This window comes from Moschus berezovskii, chromosome 4, assembly GCF_049115385.1.
Source record: "Moschus berezovskii isolate FMDL1 chromosome 4, NW_MosBer_1.0, whole genome shotgun sequence".
Taxonomy (NCBI): domain Eukaryota; kingdom Metazoa; phylum Chordata; class Mammalia; order Artiodactyla; family Moschidae; genus Moschus; species Moschus berezovskii.
This window is the reverse complement of record NC_142463.1, coordinates 53,821,359-53,835,645: the sequence shown is the minus strand read 5'-3', so window position 1 is coordinate 53,835,645 and position 14,287 is coordinate 53,821,359. Positions and strand designations below refer to the sequence as shown.

The 14,287-nt window shown below is 38.8% G+C and overlaps 1 protein-coding gene across 1 annotated transcript in view; it reads right to left on the bottom strand.

Moving 5' to 3' along the window:
- Positions 1-3,736: 3,736 nt before the first annotated feature.
- Positions 3,737-14,287, bottom strand: part of ST6GALNAC3 (ST6 N-acetylgalactosaminide alpha-2,6-sialyltransferase 3) — a 645,967-nt gene continuing 635,416 nt past the window's right edge. The window contains exons 4-5 of the mRNA XM_088834865.1: positions 7,530-7,637; positions 3,737-6,470 (exon numbers count right to left, since the gene is read on the bottom strand). Coding sequence (XP_088690991.1) covers positions 6,284-6,470; positions 7,530-7,637 — 295 coding nt within the window. The 3' untranslated portion in view covers positions 3,737-6,283. The remainder of the gene's footprint in view (positions 6,471-7,529; positions 7,638-14,287) is intronic.

Here is a 14,287-nt window from a genome sequence, read left to right as displayed (position 1 = left end):
GCTAACAGGCCTAACATAGCAAGATAAGCAGTATACCTCAGCATCAGATAGTTAAGGTTGACAAAGCAAATTTTGGAGGCTGACCAACATCTTCTCTTGCCATTGTCCACAATAGTATCCCGAAGTCTTTCTGCCTTGGATATTGAATCTCTCCCCGACTGCCACCCAACTTTTCCCCCACCTTCAATGACATATATTCTCTGGCTTTGTTCACCTCTCCTCATTTGTCTTGTCATAAAAGTAAACCAAACTGAAATATACCCGTAGTCCTCTGCCACTTAGTAAGCTTTATTCTAAGGCATGGTGCTTATAAATAAAGCAATATGATGCCAGGGGAAAATAAGACCTCACCAAATGCACAACTGTGCATTTACAGTTTCTTCTATAAATAGATGAAGATTACAGGTTTTTAAAGTGAATGAAAGACTACAGCAAAAATTTTGTGAACTCAGAAAAATGAGTGAAGCATAAAATATACTGTATGTAATAGAAATGGGTATTTACTCAGTAGCAATGACAACAAAGTTAAACACAGGGAAGTGACTGCTTTGTAGGTTAGATAACAAGAGACCATGAAATGCCCTGCTTTTGGTCCCTTTGGAGTTTCTTAGAAGAAACTGCTCACTAGGTAGGCAAATATTGGCTATTTATTTGTCAAGATGTTCTTCACTTTTATGAAAGTGAACTTCTATTTTTCTGAAGTCTCCAAGGCAGGAACAAAAGAAAACCTATCCATGGAAAAAGAGGAGCTTTTCACTCCATAAACAAATCGTGCCTATTCTGAAAATAAAAAAAAAAACGTAGAGAACAACCAAAATAAATGATGTATTCTGCAGTGTTACGACGCCCAGGGACAGTTCTGATTTGATGCGTTAGCAATTTACATGAAATTTTACTCTAGTGGATTCTCTAAGATTCAGCAAAAATAAGCAATAGGACAATATGCTATCTCTGAGCCATTTCAGAGCTTGGTGCATATATTTCAAAATTCTCGTCTTCTAACAATATCACATGAATGGGCTGTTAAAAAAAAAAACCTTTCAATCTTCATGGTGAATGAGTCTTGTGGGGCATTTGATTTACTGTCCAGAGTTCATAGACTCAAAGATCATGTGCAGTACAGAGATGAGTGTGAAACCAAAGGGCAACATTTCATCTGCCATTGCAGATGTCTTATTTCATTAACCCAGGCAGCTGAATTGCAGCCAGGATGAGGCTCTGGGGACAATTCAACAATAGGACCTGCCAGTTATACCAGGTAACCTCTGTATTCAACAGCCCTTAAGAGTATCAGTGACTTCATCATCCTCAGTAACAAAAGATGACATCTTTATCCATCCATTCTTTAATCCTCGAATTTTATGACAATAGGATGTGGCCTAGAGTTACCAACAAACATTGATGATAGAAAATGTTAGTTGCTCAGTTGTGTCCAACTCCTTGTGACCCCATGGACCAGGATTCTCTGTCCATGGGATTTTCCAGGCAAGAATACTGAAATGGATAGCCAGTCCCTTCTCCAGAGGATCTTCTGAACAAGGATCGAAACTGGCTCCTGTATTGCAGGCAGATTCTTTACCATCTGAGCCACCAGGGAAGCCCATATAGATAAAAGAGAATATCAACAATTACTGAGCTATTACTTCAATTATACAAATATTTCTATAGTTCAATGGAAGAATTATTTTGATCATGAGTAGAATCAACATTAATTGGGGCCCTTGGCTTCCAGGAATAGTCTTCCAATAGGTCAGTATGCATTTTCCAGCTACTATTCTGTGCTAAAACAAATGAACAACATAATGGAGAAAGTACTAAAGAAAGAGACATGAGATTAAGTCTCAGTACTGCTATTAGTTTGGTTTACAGCCACTGGCAAGTTGCTTTACCTCCACCAGTCAATTTCCTCAAATCCAAGATGCAGGAGTTGGATGGTTTGGTCTCTGAAGCCCCTTGCAGTTTTACAAGTGCAGACAATGTACAAAGGCTGGCACTGGCTCCTTCAGTCACGTCATCTACGTATACTATGAAAATGATGAGGTCTTGCCTTTTAAAGCTTCAGTCAAGGAAAAAGCATTTTCCCCTCTTGGCCCTGGGACTATAAATTATTTATTGTGCTAAGACATGCAAACAACTGACACTGGACAACAGAGTTTGTTCTTTGCATTTGACATGCCACATGAAACACTACTTATCTTTTTTTAAATGAGTCATCTGATTATATTTTCTTGCTTATTGAAATTAAACTGAGCTTATAATTAATGTCCAATTAATGCCACTTTGTGAAGTACTTTAGTGTTTTTGTTTTTTTTTTCCCTAAGGAAGTAATGAGTGATTCTCTTCTGGAAAGGTCAGTGAGGTCCCCAGTTCAGACCCTTGTTCCCACATGAGCTGATTCATTCCAAATCTTCAAGGAGCAATCTCCTTATATAATTTTCTTTTTTTCACAATGGTCACAGTTCTCTAGCCATATAGTAAGAATCATGCAAATCAGAATCTGCTTATGGTAAAGACAGGCTTATTTGAATAAGGAGACCGGTGTTCATTCACGTCAGTGTGAATGGAGCTTGATGCGATGTTTTTCAATGTGACTTTAGCTGAGCTGCAATCGGCAGAGCCTGTGATACAGATTGCTGTACTTCCAGGTCTGATTTGTGACTGCTGTGGCATATAATTGTGTCCTCAGTTCTGGATTTAGCAGCTTCTCTAGCTTTATTCTTTTGGCCAGCTGCTGATTGTGTTTTACATACTCTTAGCAATCAGTACATTTAATCTGGATCTTCTTTCTTCTTCAAGATTCAAAATGTAACCCAACAAATTTCAGATCAAGTCTAAACTAGATTTTTTGTAATTCATACACATCAGTGAGAAATACAGGTTTGCATGTATACTTTTGTATGCACACAAACACACATGAATACACATATATACATAGAGACTCTATGTGCATATATACAAACATCCTTCCAAATTGTTTTTTCTTTGATAGATTTGATAACAATGTAAAATCATATATTTTAAAAGGTTTCTAACTCACTCACATTATTACCATAAAAATATAAATAACTACTACTTATCACTAGACTAACTTAGAAAGGATTCAAACATTAATTTAAAAAAACCCTTTAAAATTTTCTTGCTTTTCATCAAGGATTCTGCAGAACTAAAAATAATATTTACTTTATTATTTTTAATTTGCACATATTTATGTTCATTTCAGAAAATCGTGGCCATTTTCCAGAGTCCATTTGCCTAGAGTCTTGGATGATATGGAAATATTTTTATTTTTTACAAATATTAATTAACTTCTGAGATACATACATATCATTGATCAATGAGTTTAGTCAAATTTTTCAATGTTTAGACGCTGGGCAAAATCCCTTTTTAGTTAACTAGAACCTGTGATGTGGACCAGAAATTTGCACAAAAAGTTCTCTCCTTGAATTTTGCTCCTTTACCATCTGCTTCTGTATCAGTAAACCTTAGGTGGAAAATTTCTCAACATAGGACAAATTAGACTTTGTATTTCCTCTAGCAGTAGAAAGCTGAGGGTAAATGGGACTTTCCTGGTAGCCCAGCAGTTAAGACTCTGTGCTTCCAATGCAGGGGATGCAAGTCTGATCACTGGTTGGGGAACTAAGATCCCACATGTCATGGGGCATAGCCAAAAAGTAGAAATAAATAAAATAACAATAAGAATAATAAAATAATTTTTAAAAGAAGTAGAACAGGAAATGGAAGCAGAGAATGTTAAGACTACAAAGAAAAATAAGTCATGTAATTCTATCAAAATGATGATGGCACTGGAAGTCATTCAATTAGACCTGCACAATGAGAATAATCTGATTTTTGTTTCCCAATCTCAGCGGAAAAAGAAGACAACAATAAAAAGTGTAAAACTGGGGTTTAAGGGAAAAAAAGGGATGGGGAGGCCCCTCCTTACCCCTCCAAAGGAAACACTCCCTATTTTACACATATCTGCATCACAGAGTGAGGGATACAGGGCTTTGCAGAAGTCTCCATCACAGAGCACCACAGTGAGGCAGGAGAACATGGATGTTTTTTGAAGTTTCTCAGTATAACAGATAGGGTTTTCCTTCCATTTACCAGAAAACTAAATCAACTACATTATGTCATTCCTTGAAACACTCTGATAACCAAGGTTTCGTTTTTATTTAAAAGTGGAATTCTCTATCACAACAGGGGGGGAAAGCTGTCTGTATTACAACCGTGACATTTTCATCTGTTTATTTTGCTTTGAGTGGGCATTTCTATCCATCATTAGCTTACAAAAACTAACATATATACAACTGAAAATCACATGAGGAAACAGCAAAAGAAAAACAATAATAACAGTTTCAACAATGAAAGTGGCACTTGGTCATTTTTATGGATGTGAGTACTGAGGTATTGAAATGGCAGAAGAGAACAGGAAAGAAGATTTTGCACAAAGGGACCCATTTTAAGGATAGCTAATGGTGGGACTTAGCACTGGTAGAGACCTACAGAGAGCTCCTGAGGTGAAAAGTATCATCACTTCCAGCCTCCGAAGCAGGCTGTATGTTGAGCCCAGCTTTGTCCTCTGAATACTGGTGAGGATGTCTTTGGTCTCTGAGTTCCTCTCTCAGTAATTTAACCCTCTAATATTTGACAAGCAACGAGTGTCTGGAGAACAAAGTAATCTTAAGATGGAGACAAGAAACTATATTTCTTGGCTTCTATTCCTTCCTGTTGTCCCTTTACCTCATCTTTTCCCCACCTAAATGGAGTCATGGGGAAAAAAATCAAAAGTACCCTTTGTTCACAGGAGTCCTAGTCTATGGCCAAGACCATCCTTGGGATATTTTCTGCATAATCTTGTTATAATACATTTATTTGGCACTGAAATACATTGGTCGCTAGTCTACACAAATGCTATTCTACACAAATATTAGCAAGGGGAGCAATCTGGAATATATTAGAGCAATTAACAAATTATAGATCATCTGCTAATATGTCAGAATGTGTAGACAATAGCCTAGTGGGGTGGTCACTGGTGTCACATGAGACAGCATATGTGAAAGACTCTACATGACAAAGCACTTTGGACATCAAGGTCATTATTATTGTGTTATTGTGGTATAGCAATTGATACACTCTGGGGAAAATAAACCCCCAAGAAGGCAAAAGCTCCAGTCAAATTAAATACAAGAAATCATTTCCTCTCCATGTCTAACAGTTGGCACTTGGCAATGATAATGTAATGTGTGGAGAGACACATCTTGGGCCTATAAAATAGAAATTTGAATATACAAATATATATTATGAAGTATGGTAGGATACAAATTGATGTAAAAATACGCTTTGCTTTCCTTGTTTCATGATTTTAAAAAGCATCAAATTTTGTGTTGTTGGATGTTGTAGTAGAGTTAGTAAACCCTTTTGGTTATGTTTTAAGAATGTTTTCACAGTATATGTTATTACAGTGTTGGTATATTATATGTTAAATAGCTTTCTGAAATATCTAGGACTTGACCAAAAATAACTAAACATTAATACATATCATTCTAATAATATGTTTAGTTATATTGGAGGAGGGGTAGTAAGAATGGAGTGATGAGAGTAGAAATTCATCAAGATTTGCTAGTTGGCCCATTCTGAATGAAGTGTTTGAGATAGTCAAGTAATCTTGATGGGTAGGGTGTCCATGGTATCTTCCTCGTTAATAAGGAAATGGCCTGAGGCTTTATCTGTTGGAGGTACTGTAGGAAGATGGTAAGTCAGAAAGATTTCTTCCCTGCCCCGAGGCCAAGCTGTCACTATGGCAAGTTTACCCAGAGAGCATTTCTTGGGTCAGTGTTTGACAATCAACCATTCTTCAAGATGGTGGAGCTGCTCAGGCTCAAGAGACTAGAGTCAGTAACCTTGCCTCATGAGGTCAAATCCCAGGGATTTTGGAAGTTATTCACGGTCTAAGAATCCTGGGCAGCTATCTTGAAGGATAATCTTCCAATTTCTTAGGTCACTGTTGTCATATTACTGGCCTTCATTTCAATTCCAGTTAAATTATAAAGTGCAATATGTAATGTTGAACCTTCAGAAAGAACGTAATGAGCACAACCAGCCTCCACAAAATCCCAAATTCAAATTACAGGTAGAATCACCATCCATATCTGAGAATGTACAGAAACTTGATCATCGTTGTTGTCTTTATCATCACCATCATCAGCATCAGCATCATTAGCATCACAGTCTCAGCATCATGATCATGTCAAGTGGTGTGGCAAGGTCAGAAAAGTCAACATCAAGACACTGTCCAGTTTGGGTGTGTAAATATTATCCTGTGTTTCTTGGCCCATTTAGCAAACACTTTCTTTTCAGTGATAAATCTATGCCCCCCATATGGGGCATGTTCATGAAGAAAATATTCATCACATTCATCTCTTCCTTGTTCATAGTAATGGTAGGGAACTTTTCTATACCCTTCTGTCCTAGAAAAGAAAAAAAGAAAAGGAGAGAAAGACTGAGATGAAAAATGAAGCACTCATTTATTAGAATCCATTATGTGCCCAGTAAATGCATTACTTGCAAACCCATGCCTGATTCTTGTCCATGAACTCAGTTAAAAGCTATTATACACAAAAGCTTTTAGAAAGACACACTAGATCCTCAGTGCTTTAATAAATCAAATAAAATTTATGCATCACACCAATTATATGCAAACATAGAGCCATTCTTTGAGGGAGGAAATGGTGTATAATGGAAACAAACTTTGGATAACCTGATTGCTTTAGCAGAGCTTGAAGAAGTTTAATGATTTTCAGAGTAAGATATTTGGTTCATCTGTGCTCCATTATGCTTACAGTTAAAATAGAAATATTTGATTATGAAGACTGTGGCTTAGGTACCATTTGACAATACGATTAAAACACTCTCTGAATGATACTGTGCCAATTGTTGGTAGGGAAATCTATTTCATTACCTTGATGAAGCATGGAAGGTTTGTTTTATTATCTAATTAGAAACTATCCTACCAGCAGGGATATACTGTGGATAAACACACGCATTTTAAATAAGGATCTAACAGATTACTCACTTAGCAGTGAAATATAATTTCCAGGAATTCTTGTTAAGGTATCAGCTTCTCTGAGGCTTCAGGACATTTTGTCCTTCAAGATCAAATATAACCATTGAGTAGATAGCCATTCATCAACTATTAGAGCAGCAGAAACAACAAATCTGTTCTGCAAATTAAATAACCATTGAACTTGTTCTGTATTTTCAAGCCACAAGTCCCTGACTTGCCACAGACTAAGGGAAAAATGTTCCTTCTGACATTTGACATTAGACTGTGGTAAATATTTTTCTTTTTATCATCCCTAAAAGTCACAACTTTATGCACTGACAATAAAATGTCATGTCAGCAAAGAATGCCAGGAAATAATTGTTGCTTTATCTGTTTCTCAGATTTATGGTATTAAAATGAATTGTGATATTTTGACAAGATATCAGAATTGGAGATGCATAAAAATAATTTCCTGTGATCTTACTTGCAGTAGGTGTCATTTATCATCCCGTAGACGTGAATGCCATAACAGGCATCCATGGCCAGAATGAAGGTGAACCACCCCGTGCTGAGATAAGAGCCTGACTGGACTCTGTAGGGGGAATGAAAACAAACAAACAACAAACAAAACAACACAGAAGACATATACAGAGCAACAGCAAAGTGTGATGAGAAATGAGCAACCTTTTATCAAAAACATAGCACTTGTTATCAGGGAAAAACATAAGGAAACTTGACAATCTGTCAAAGATACACACTTATTTTGAATTATCTCTGAATTGTTTATAGGCATGCTTTCACTCTTACCACCTTAAGCCTAGAAGCTATGTTGTATGGAAGAGAAGCCATATGGCAAATATCTGGAGTCAAATAATCCTGCTCCCTTCAGGTGAAAAATAATTTATTTGACTTTCCGTAAGACACAAATTAGTGCTGTATATCAGAGGACAGGTTTTCTCAAGTTGCTTGGAGCCCTGATGGGAGCTGAATGATAATGATGTTATCTTCCTTACCTGGACATATCACTTTCTTGAAGGCTTGCTGGGCTTCTAAGTGAAAATTGGATGCAGCGTAAGTGAATGACTTGGTCTGTGAAAGCATTTGCAAAGTTTTCCTTCACTGTTTTCCTGGCATCATGAGACAGATTTTTCCTTTATAAGACCTGTGTTACCAATCTGCTGAACATGTTTTAACTGAGCACCTACTCTCTGCCCATCACTGCCACAGATGACACAGGTATATAAACACAGTAAGTATCAAAACAAGGCTTTTTGTCTTCACAGAGGCTAGAGGATTGGATCTGAAGATGGCTATGTTACAAAGGTTGATCAGGGAAGGCCTTTTTGATAATAGACACAAAGATTTGGGGAAAAGAGAGGGCAGGAGGGATGAATGGGAGAAACCATATGGGCCTACTGGGAAGGCAGCCTCATGTGGGCAGTCTTTCAACCCCCTCTTGGTCACATAAGAATAGGCCTTGGGCTTGGAACACTTCCTTACCAATGAGTTTTTGCAGCTGGTGCTGGACTTACCACCTTGTGTGAGAGTAGCCTCTTCTGTTTCACACTCACTGTGTACTCCTTTGCTCTGCTTATGTGACATATAGCACCTGGCCAACCTCACTGCTATAACTGCTATAACTGCAAAAAGGGGATGGGGTCCTTTGTTCTGTGGTACAAGAGGGTTGCACACAGGCCAATAGTCCTGTGTCAGCTGCTGGGAGGGACCTGCTAACTGTGGACTGATGTCCACTCTTACAGCTGATCTTGCTCTGTCTCTCTTCTCTATGTGAGGAGAGCACTGTTCCATCCAGCGCTTGACTGTGTTATGTTTTCTTTGGTGACTCCAATACTAAGATACAGTGGGCAGAAGTGTTTGGACTTCTACTCCTGATGATGAGCAACAGATGCCACTTGCTCAACAGACCATATGCGGGAAGAGTGTTCCAGGAAGTGTTCAGTATCACAGATATGAGGATGTGTGCTTGTATGTTTAAGAAGGAGAGGGGAAGTAGAATAACGGAAGGGATAGAGTAGTTAGATAAGTGTGGATTTGAGGAGTCTATCAAGTTGCAAATGGTTCAAGGGAATGTTGGATGAAAAGCTGGATCTCCATATTCTTCTTTGGCCAAGACAACCCAATCCATCCAAAACAGGTGACTGCCTATCTTCTTAAAACTTTCCCCATAGGGGCATCTGGGTCACCCCAGGTTGTCTGGCAACTGTGTAGCACCACTTTCTAAAAAAGACTAAATTTCCAGTCTTCCACCTAGATGTCTTGGTAAACTGGCGCACTGTCGTCCCTTTTCCTCCTCCACTTCACCACTGGTACAACATTCCTGCCAGAATTTTTTCCCACTGATGTCCAACATCCTTGCTGCAGTTCTCCAGGACCAAGCCATCAATGTGCTACAGTTCGGACCCTGAATCCTTTTATTCTTTTATAAGCAGGCACCACTTAGTATCAAATCTCAACAGGTAAGCATTTCAGGAGCAAGGAACTCACAGCGAGGGTTGATCACTGGGTTTTTGGCCTTTATTTTCATCAACATTGGTTGATTTGCAAAGAAAAACAAACCCAGCGCATCTATACCCACCCCCTCTGCCTATTTGTCACTGAGTCTGAAATGCCAATATGTAAAATGACTTCCTTTCTATCTCCTGGTGTGTCTTCTAAATGGAAAACATTCCAGAAACAGTACCACGTTGAGTTACATGCACTTTCCTCTGTGACAGCAACAGTTGCAGCAGCATGGGTTAGGAACAAGTGCCAAATGGGTGGGAAGACATACCACAGGGAGGGGAAGATATAAGAGAGCGACTTTGCCTATAATACAATGCAACCTGCAGTCAAGCCTGCAATTCTGGTGTCTGAGGAGGAGCAGCAATAATGGGAAGTGCTTAAAGCACCATCTGCTGAAAAAGTCATTTGAAAATTGGGAGAGATCAGAGTAGACAAGAGTCTTGACCAAAAGCTCCTAAATCAAATCTAGAAATTTTATCTACATACTGATTTTTTTTCCAGTTATTCTTCCTGTTGAATTGTATTTTCCCTCCCTCTTCTTGCCTTTTCCTTCTACTTTTCTACCTTCCAATCCTCCCTATCTAGTCTTCATTACTAGGCTGACCAAGTATTAGTAATGATCATAAAAAATTACTGCACTTATTTGCACATGATAAGAAAAGACAGGTCTCACATATTTACCCACTTATTCACCATTTTTTTTTAACAAACATTCATGGGGATCCTATTATGTGCTACTGACTATACTAGAAGTTGGTGATGAATACTGAACATTTTCTTAAAGAGCACACTGTCTAGTGGGGAAGGCCACACATGTTAAAGCAATTAATCACAATATACGGTAACAAAGCAGAACCTGTGTGTTTCAGAGTTAATACCAAGCACAGTAAAGAACTGATTGAGGGTGTCTGGTTTCCCATTCCAGCTGTGACATGACTGGAATGTGAAGCTTTGGACAACTTAGCTTCTTTGGGGCATCTTAGTTTCCTTTTCCCTAGAATGAGATAGTTTAACTAAGGCTTATCTAAGGTTTACTCTCATTTTAAAATCAAATGATTCTGTGATCATCACCCATGATAGTCAATCTGTTTTCATCTTTAGCCATGTGGCAGTTCCATGTTCCATGCATGAAGGGTGTAATTAACAAGCACATAACACAATTGGTCAGGTTTCAATAAATGCATGTTTGTAACATGGGAATGCCTTGGAGTGCCTGGGGTATATATAGAAAGGGTGTATACTTTTATCTGGCAGTGGTGGTGGCTACTCTCCCTCAACTTTGGAGAGAGAAGCTCCATATTTTTCTCTTTCACACAATTGCTCATAGAAGGTGCTGGAATGGCTGTCTAAAACCAAAGACACCACCATACCACTGAGGGTAAAGATTAATTTGAGTGAGAAAAAAATCTGAATTAAGTCAAATCGGTTTTCTTTTTAGGTTGTCTAAACCAAAGACACCACCATACCATTGAGGGTAAAGATTAATTTGAGTGAGAAAAAAATCTGAATTAAGTCAAATCAGTTTTCTTTTTAGGTGTTTTTCTAGAAGCTAGTCTCTCCACATAGTTGCTGTCAAGGACCAAGATAGCATCAGAGCCCCGAGACAAAGGGAGGATCGTTTGTGAGACATATGGACCCCTACTTGGCAAAATAAGCTCCCCTGGCTCTTTCTGGTCCAACCCACATAGTTGTTTCTGAGATTCCAACAGCCAGGCTTTCCTAGCAAAACCCTCAAAGGATAAATAGGGTACAGTTGTCAAAGTGATTTCTCTATGTGTCTTCTCTTTACCACAGGAAAAGAGGGTCAGGAATTTCAGGGTTGGGCCTCTGGTCAAAGATCTTTCCATCTCTCCACCTAATAAGGAAATTTTACCCCATTTCTGATATTGATGGCTTTCAAGCTTCAGCTGATTTATTTTGTTTCTGGAGAGACAGCATAATAATTAGCTCAAAAGCTCTTCAAGCAAGCTGTGTTGCATTTGATTCAGACTAGGAGGTTCATACTGCCCAACTGCCCTGTCCTACAACCATCACTTAATTAAAGAGTTGCATTTTTCCCCCTTGGTGCCTCCGACATATTTGGGATGTAAAATCATATGAGGTTTCCTACCCATAATACTTGCCTGGGCTAGTAAAGTGGTTTCTTCTCAATACTTCCAGCTAATATCCATATAATGATACTTTCAGTGGAAGATTGGCAGCTGCTGGATTAATAGAGAAATTCTTCCAAATAAATAAAGGGGCTTCCCTGGTGACTCAGTTGGTAAAGAATCTGCCTGCAATGGGTTTGATCCCTGGGTTGGGAAGATCTCCTGGAGAAGGGAAAGACTACCCACTCCAGTATTCTGGCCTAGAGAATCTCATGGACTATATAGTCCTTGGGGTCACAAAGAGTTGGACACAACTGAGTGACTTTCACTTCACTCTAAATAAATGCCCTGATGATCTGGGTTCCTAAGGGAATTTGCTGGCCTGGATGGCACTGCATCTGGGAATTCTTATAGCTGCACCATTTCTAAACTCTCCTGCTGTGTGGGTGTACTAGAAAGGAGGTAGTATAAATTTTACACCCCAGTTGACCTTGTGGAGGTTCAATAGAATCAGCAACAAAAAGACTTGAGCTGATATATATGAAGTTGTTTATGCTTCTTAGCTTGGAGAGACCTAGTGATAACTATCAAATGCCTTAAAAAATTCCAGAAGAGTCACCTCTTGGGCCAAATATTGTCTTGTAATTTGTCAGTCATGCACATAGCACTATGTACCAGCTGGCCATCAGCCATGGCACTTTTTATACCTTCCACAATTGGGGATCGATAAAAACAATTATAGTCACCTACAAATAAACAATCATGATTCCCACAGGGATGATAAGAGAATGTTAGCACCTAATTCAGTACAATAGGAAAGATTAAATTAATGCAGCAGAATAATGAGCCATGCAGGGGGGAAAAGAAGGCAAGAGTGTTAAAAGGATCAATCATTTGTTTTCACCGGCTAACTTTGCATCCCACTGCTCCTTGGTAATCAAGATACTTACTACTTGGAAACTGCTAAAATTTACTTTCTCATCTCTTGGAAAAATGATGCTGTCAACACCTTGATGTAGCACATGCTTGAAGGCATATCATTTAAAATATGATTTTTCATCTACTTTATTACCAATAAAATATAAGTTACCATGCCCCTTGATGTTTACCCCTGTTCCTTGATGCTAAAGGCCATCACATGGCCACAGGTGTATGTTGTCTGTTGTGCTAGCCTTATTTTTTTTTAACCAATCCCAATATCTTCATTCACCTGCACCCTTGCTTCTGACCATGCTCCCTCATTTTCTCGTTTCTGGAAACATACTGTGAAGTATTTTTCTCCTAATGCCTGGCAAGCTGGAATTTTCTAGTGAATGACATGTCCCTTTGGGATAATTTCGGAGGAGGAACTGAGGAAACAGAAATGGTTACTTTTCAAAAGAAATCTGACTTACATTGAATTTATCTATTTACAGAATGCTCTCACGACTGGCTAAATATACACACACACACAGGATGCTCTAATCATTGAGCACCATTAGCTCAATGACTTGGATTCTGAACTCAAGAAGCTTATACTTTGATCGGCAAAATAATAGCACTTTCTCTATATCAGGGTTTTTCAAATCTTGGCCTGTTTTAGATGCGGTAATTCTCTGTTGTGGTTTATGCCCTGTGTAATGAGTTCTCTTGCACATTTCACCAGATTCCTCTTTGTTACAAGCTCCTCTGTGCTCTAACAGGACAGCAGACTTCTTAACTTGCTGGTGCATGGTCTTTGGCTGAGAAAGATTTGCCATGGGGATGTCTTTGACCCCAAATCCAGGCTTTCCAGGCTCTTCTTATGTACAGTTCCCATACTTTCTGCTCACTGTCCCACTGGCTTTCCTTACCTAGCCAAGCATCTTGACAAGTCTATCTGAAGCCATTCAGGTTTGGTGTACACTGAATTATTATCTTACCTTGCAACACAGCCCTAAGAATCAGCATACTTACTCGGCCTAAACCCAAAGGGAAATCCCTAGCCTACAATGGGGGCTGTGCAATGCGGAAGGGAAACCAGTGTCAGGGAACAAGGATGACGAGTCCAGTTGCCTCCATCTCTGTGGCTGCCGCCTCTTCACAGAATGGTTCCTATGGGGGCCTTTGTTTCTACTGTTTCTAATCCATTTCTGCTACGATCCAATGCAAACAAGGCCCAGGGCATTCCAAGTGAAAATTTCAAAAGCATAATAATCATTTGTCAAAGCCCAAAGGGGATCCAAACCCTTCCTACAATGAAGGTCTATAGGAGAGCACAATTGTGGCAGCAGTTTCTGCTGAAATCTGCTATACTCAGGAGCAAAAGGGGAATTTTAAAAAAGACTTAATCAATATTTCATGTCTTATTTTAACACTATTGGACCTCAGTTCTCTCATCAATATACTACACTGGCAGGATAAACAAAAATAGTAAAGTAAGTTTCTATATGCCTTCCCAGGGAGAAGGAGTATCTGGCAGAATACAGATTATTCAATTAAAAACATTCTTCTATTTTTTTCAAAAGCACATGGATAATGAAAGAATATATTTAAACAAAGAGACTGGCCAGGAAAAACAGCTGATGATTATCAGTAGCACCTTGGGATTCAATCTAATATTGTGAACCAGTCTAATGGAAGCAGAGCTCAAAGTGTGGAAACAATTTCA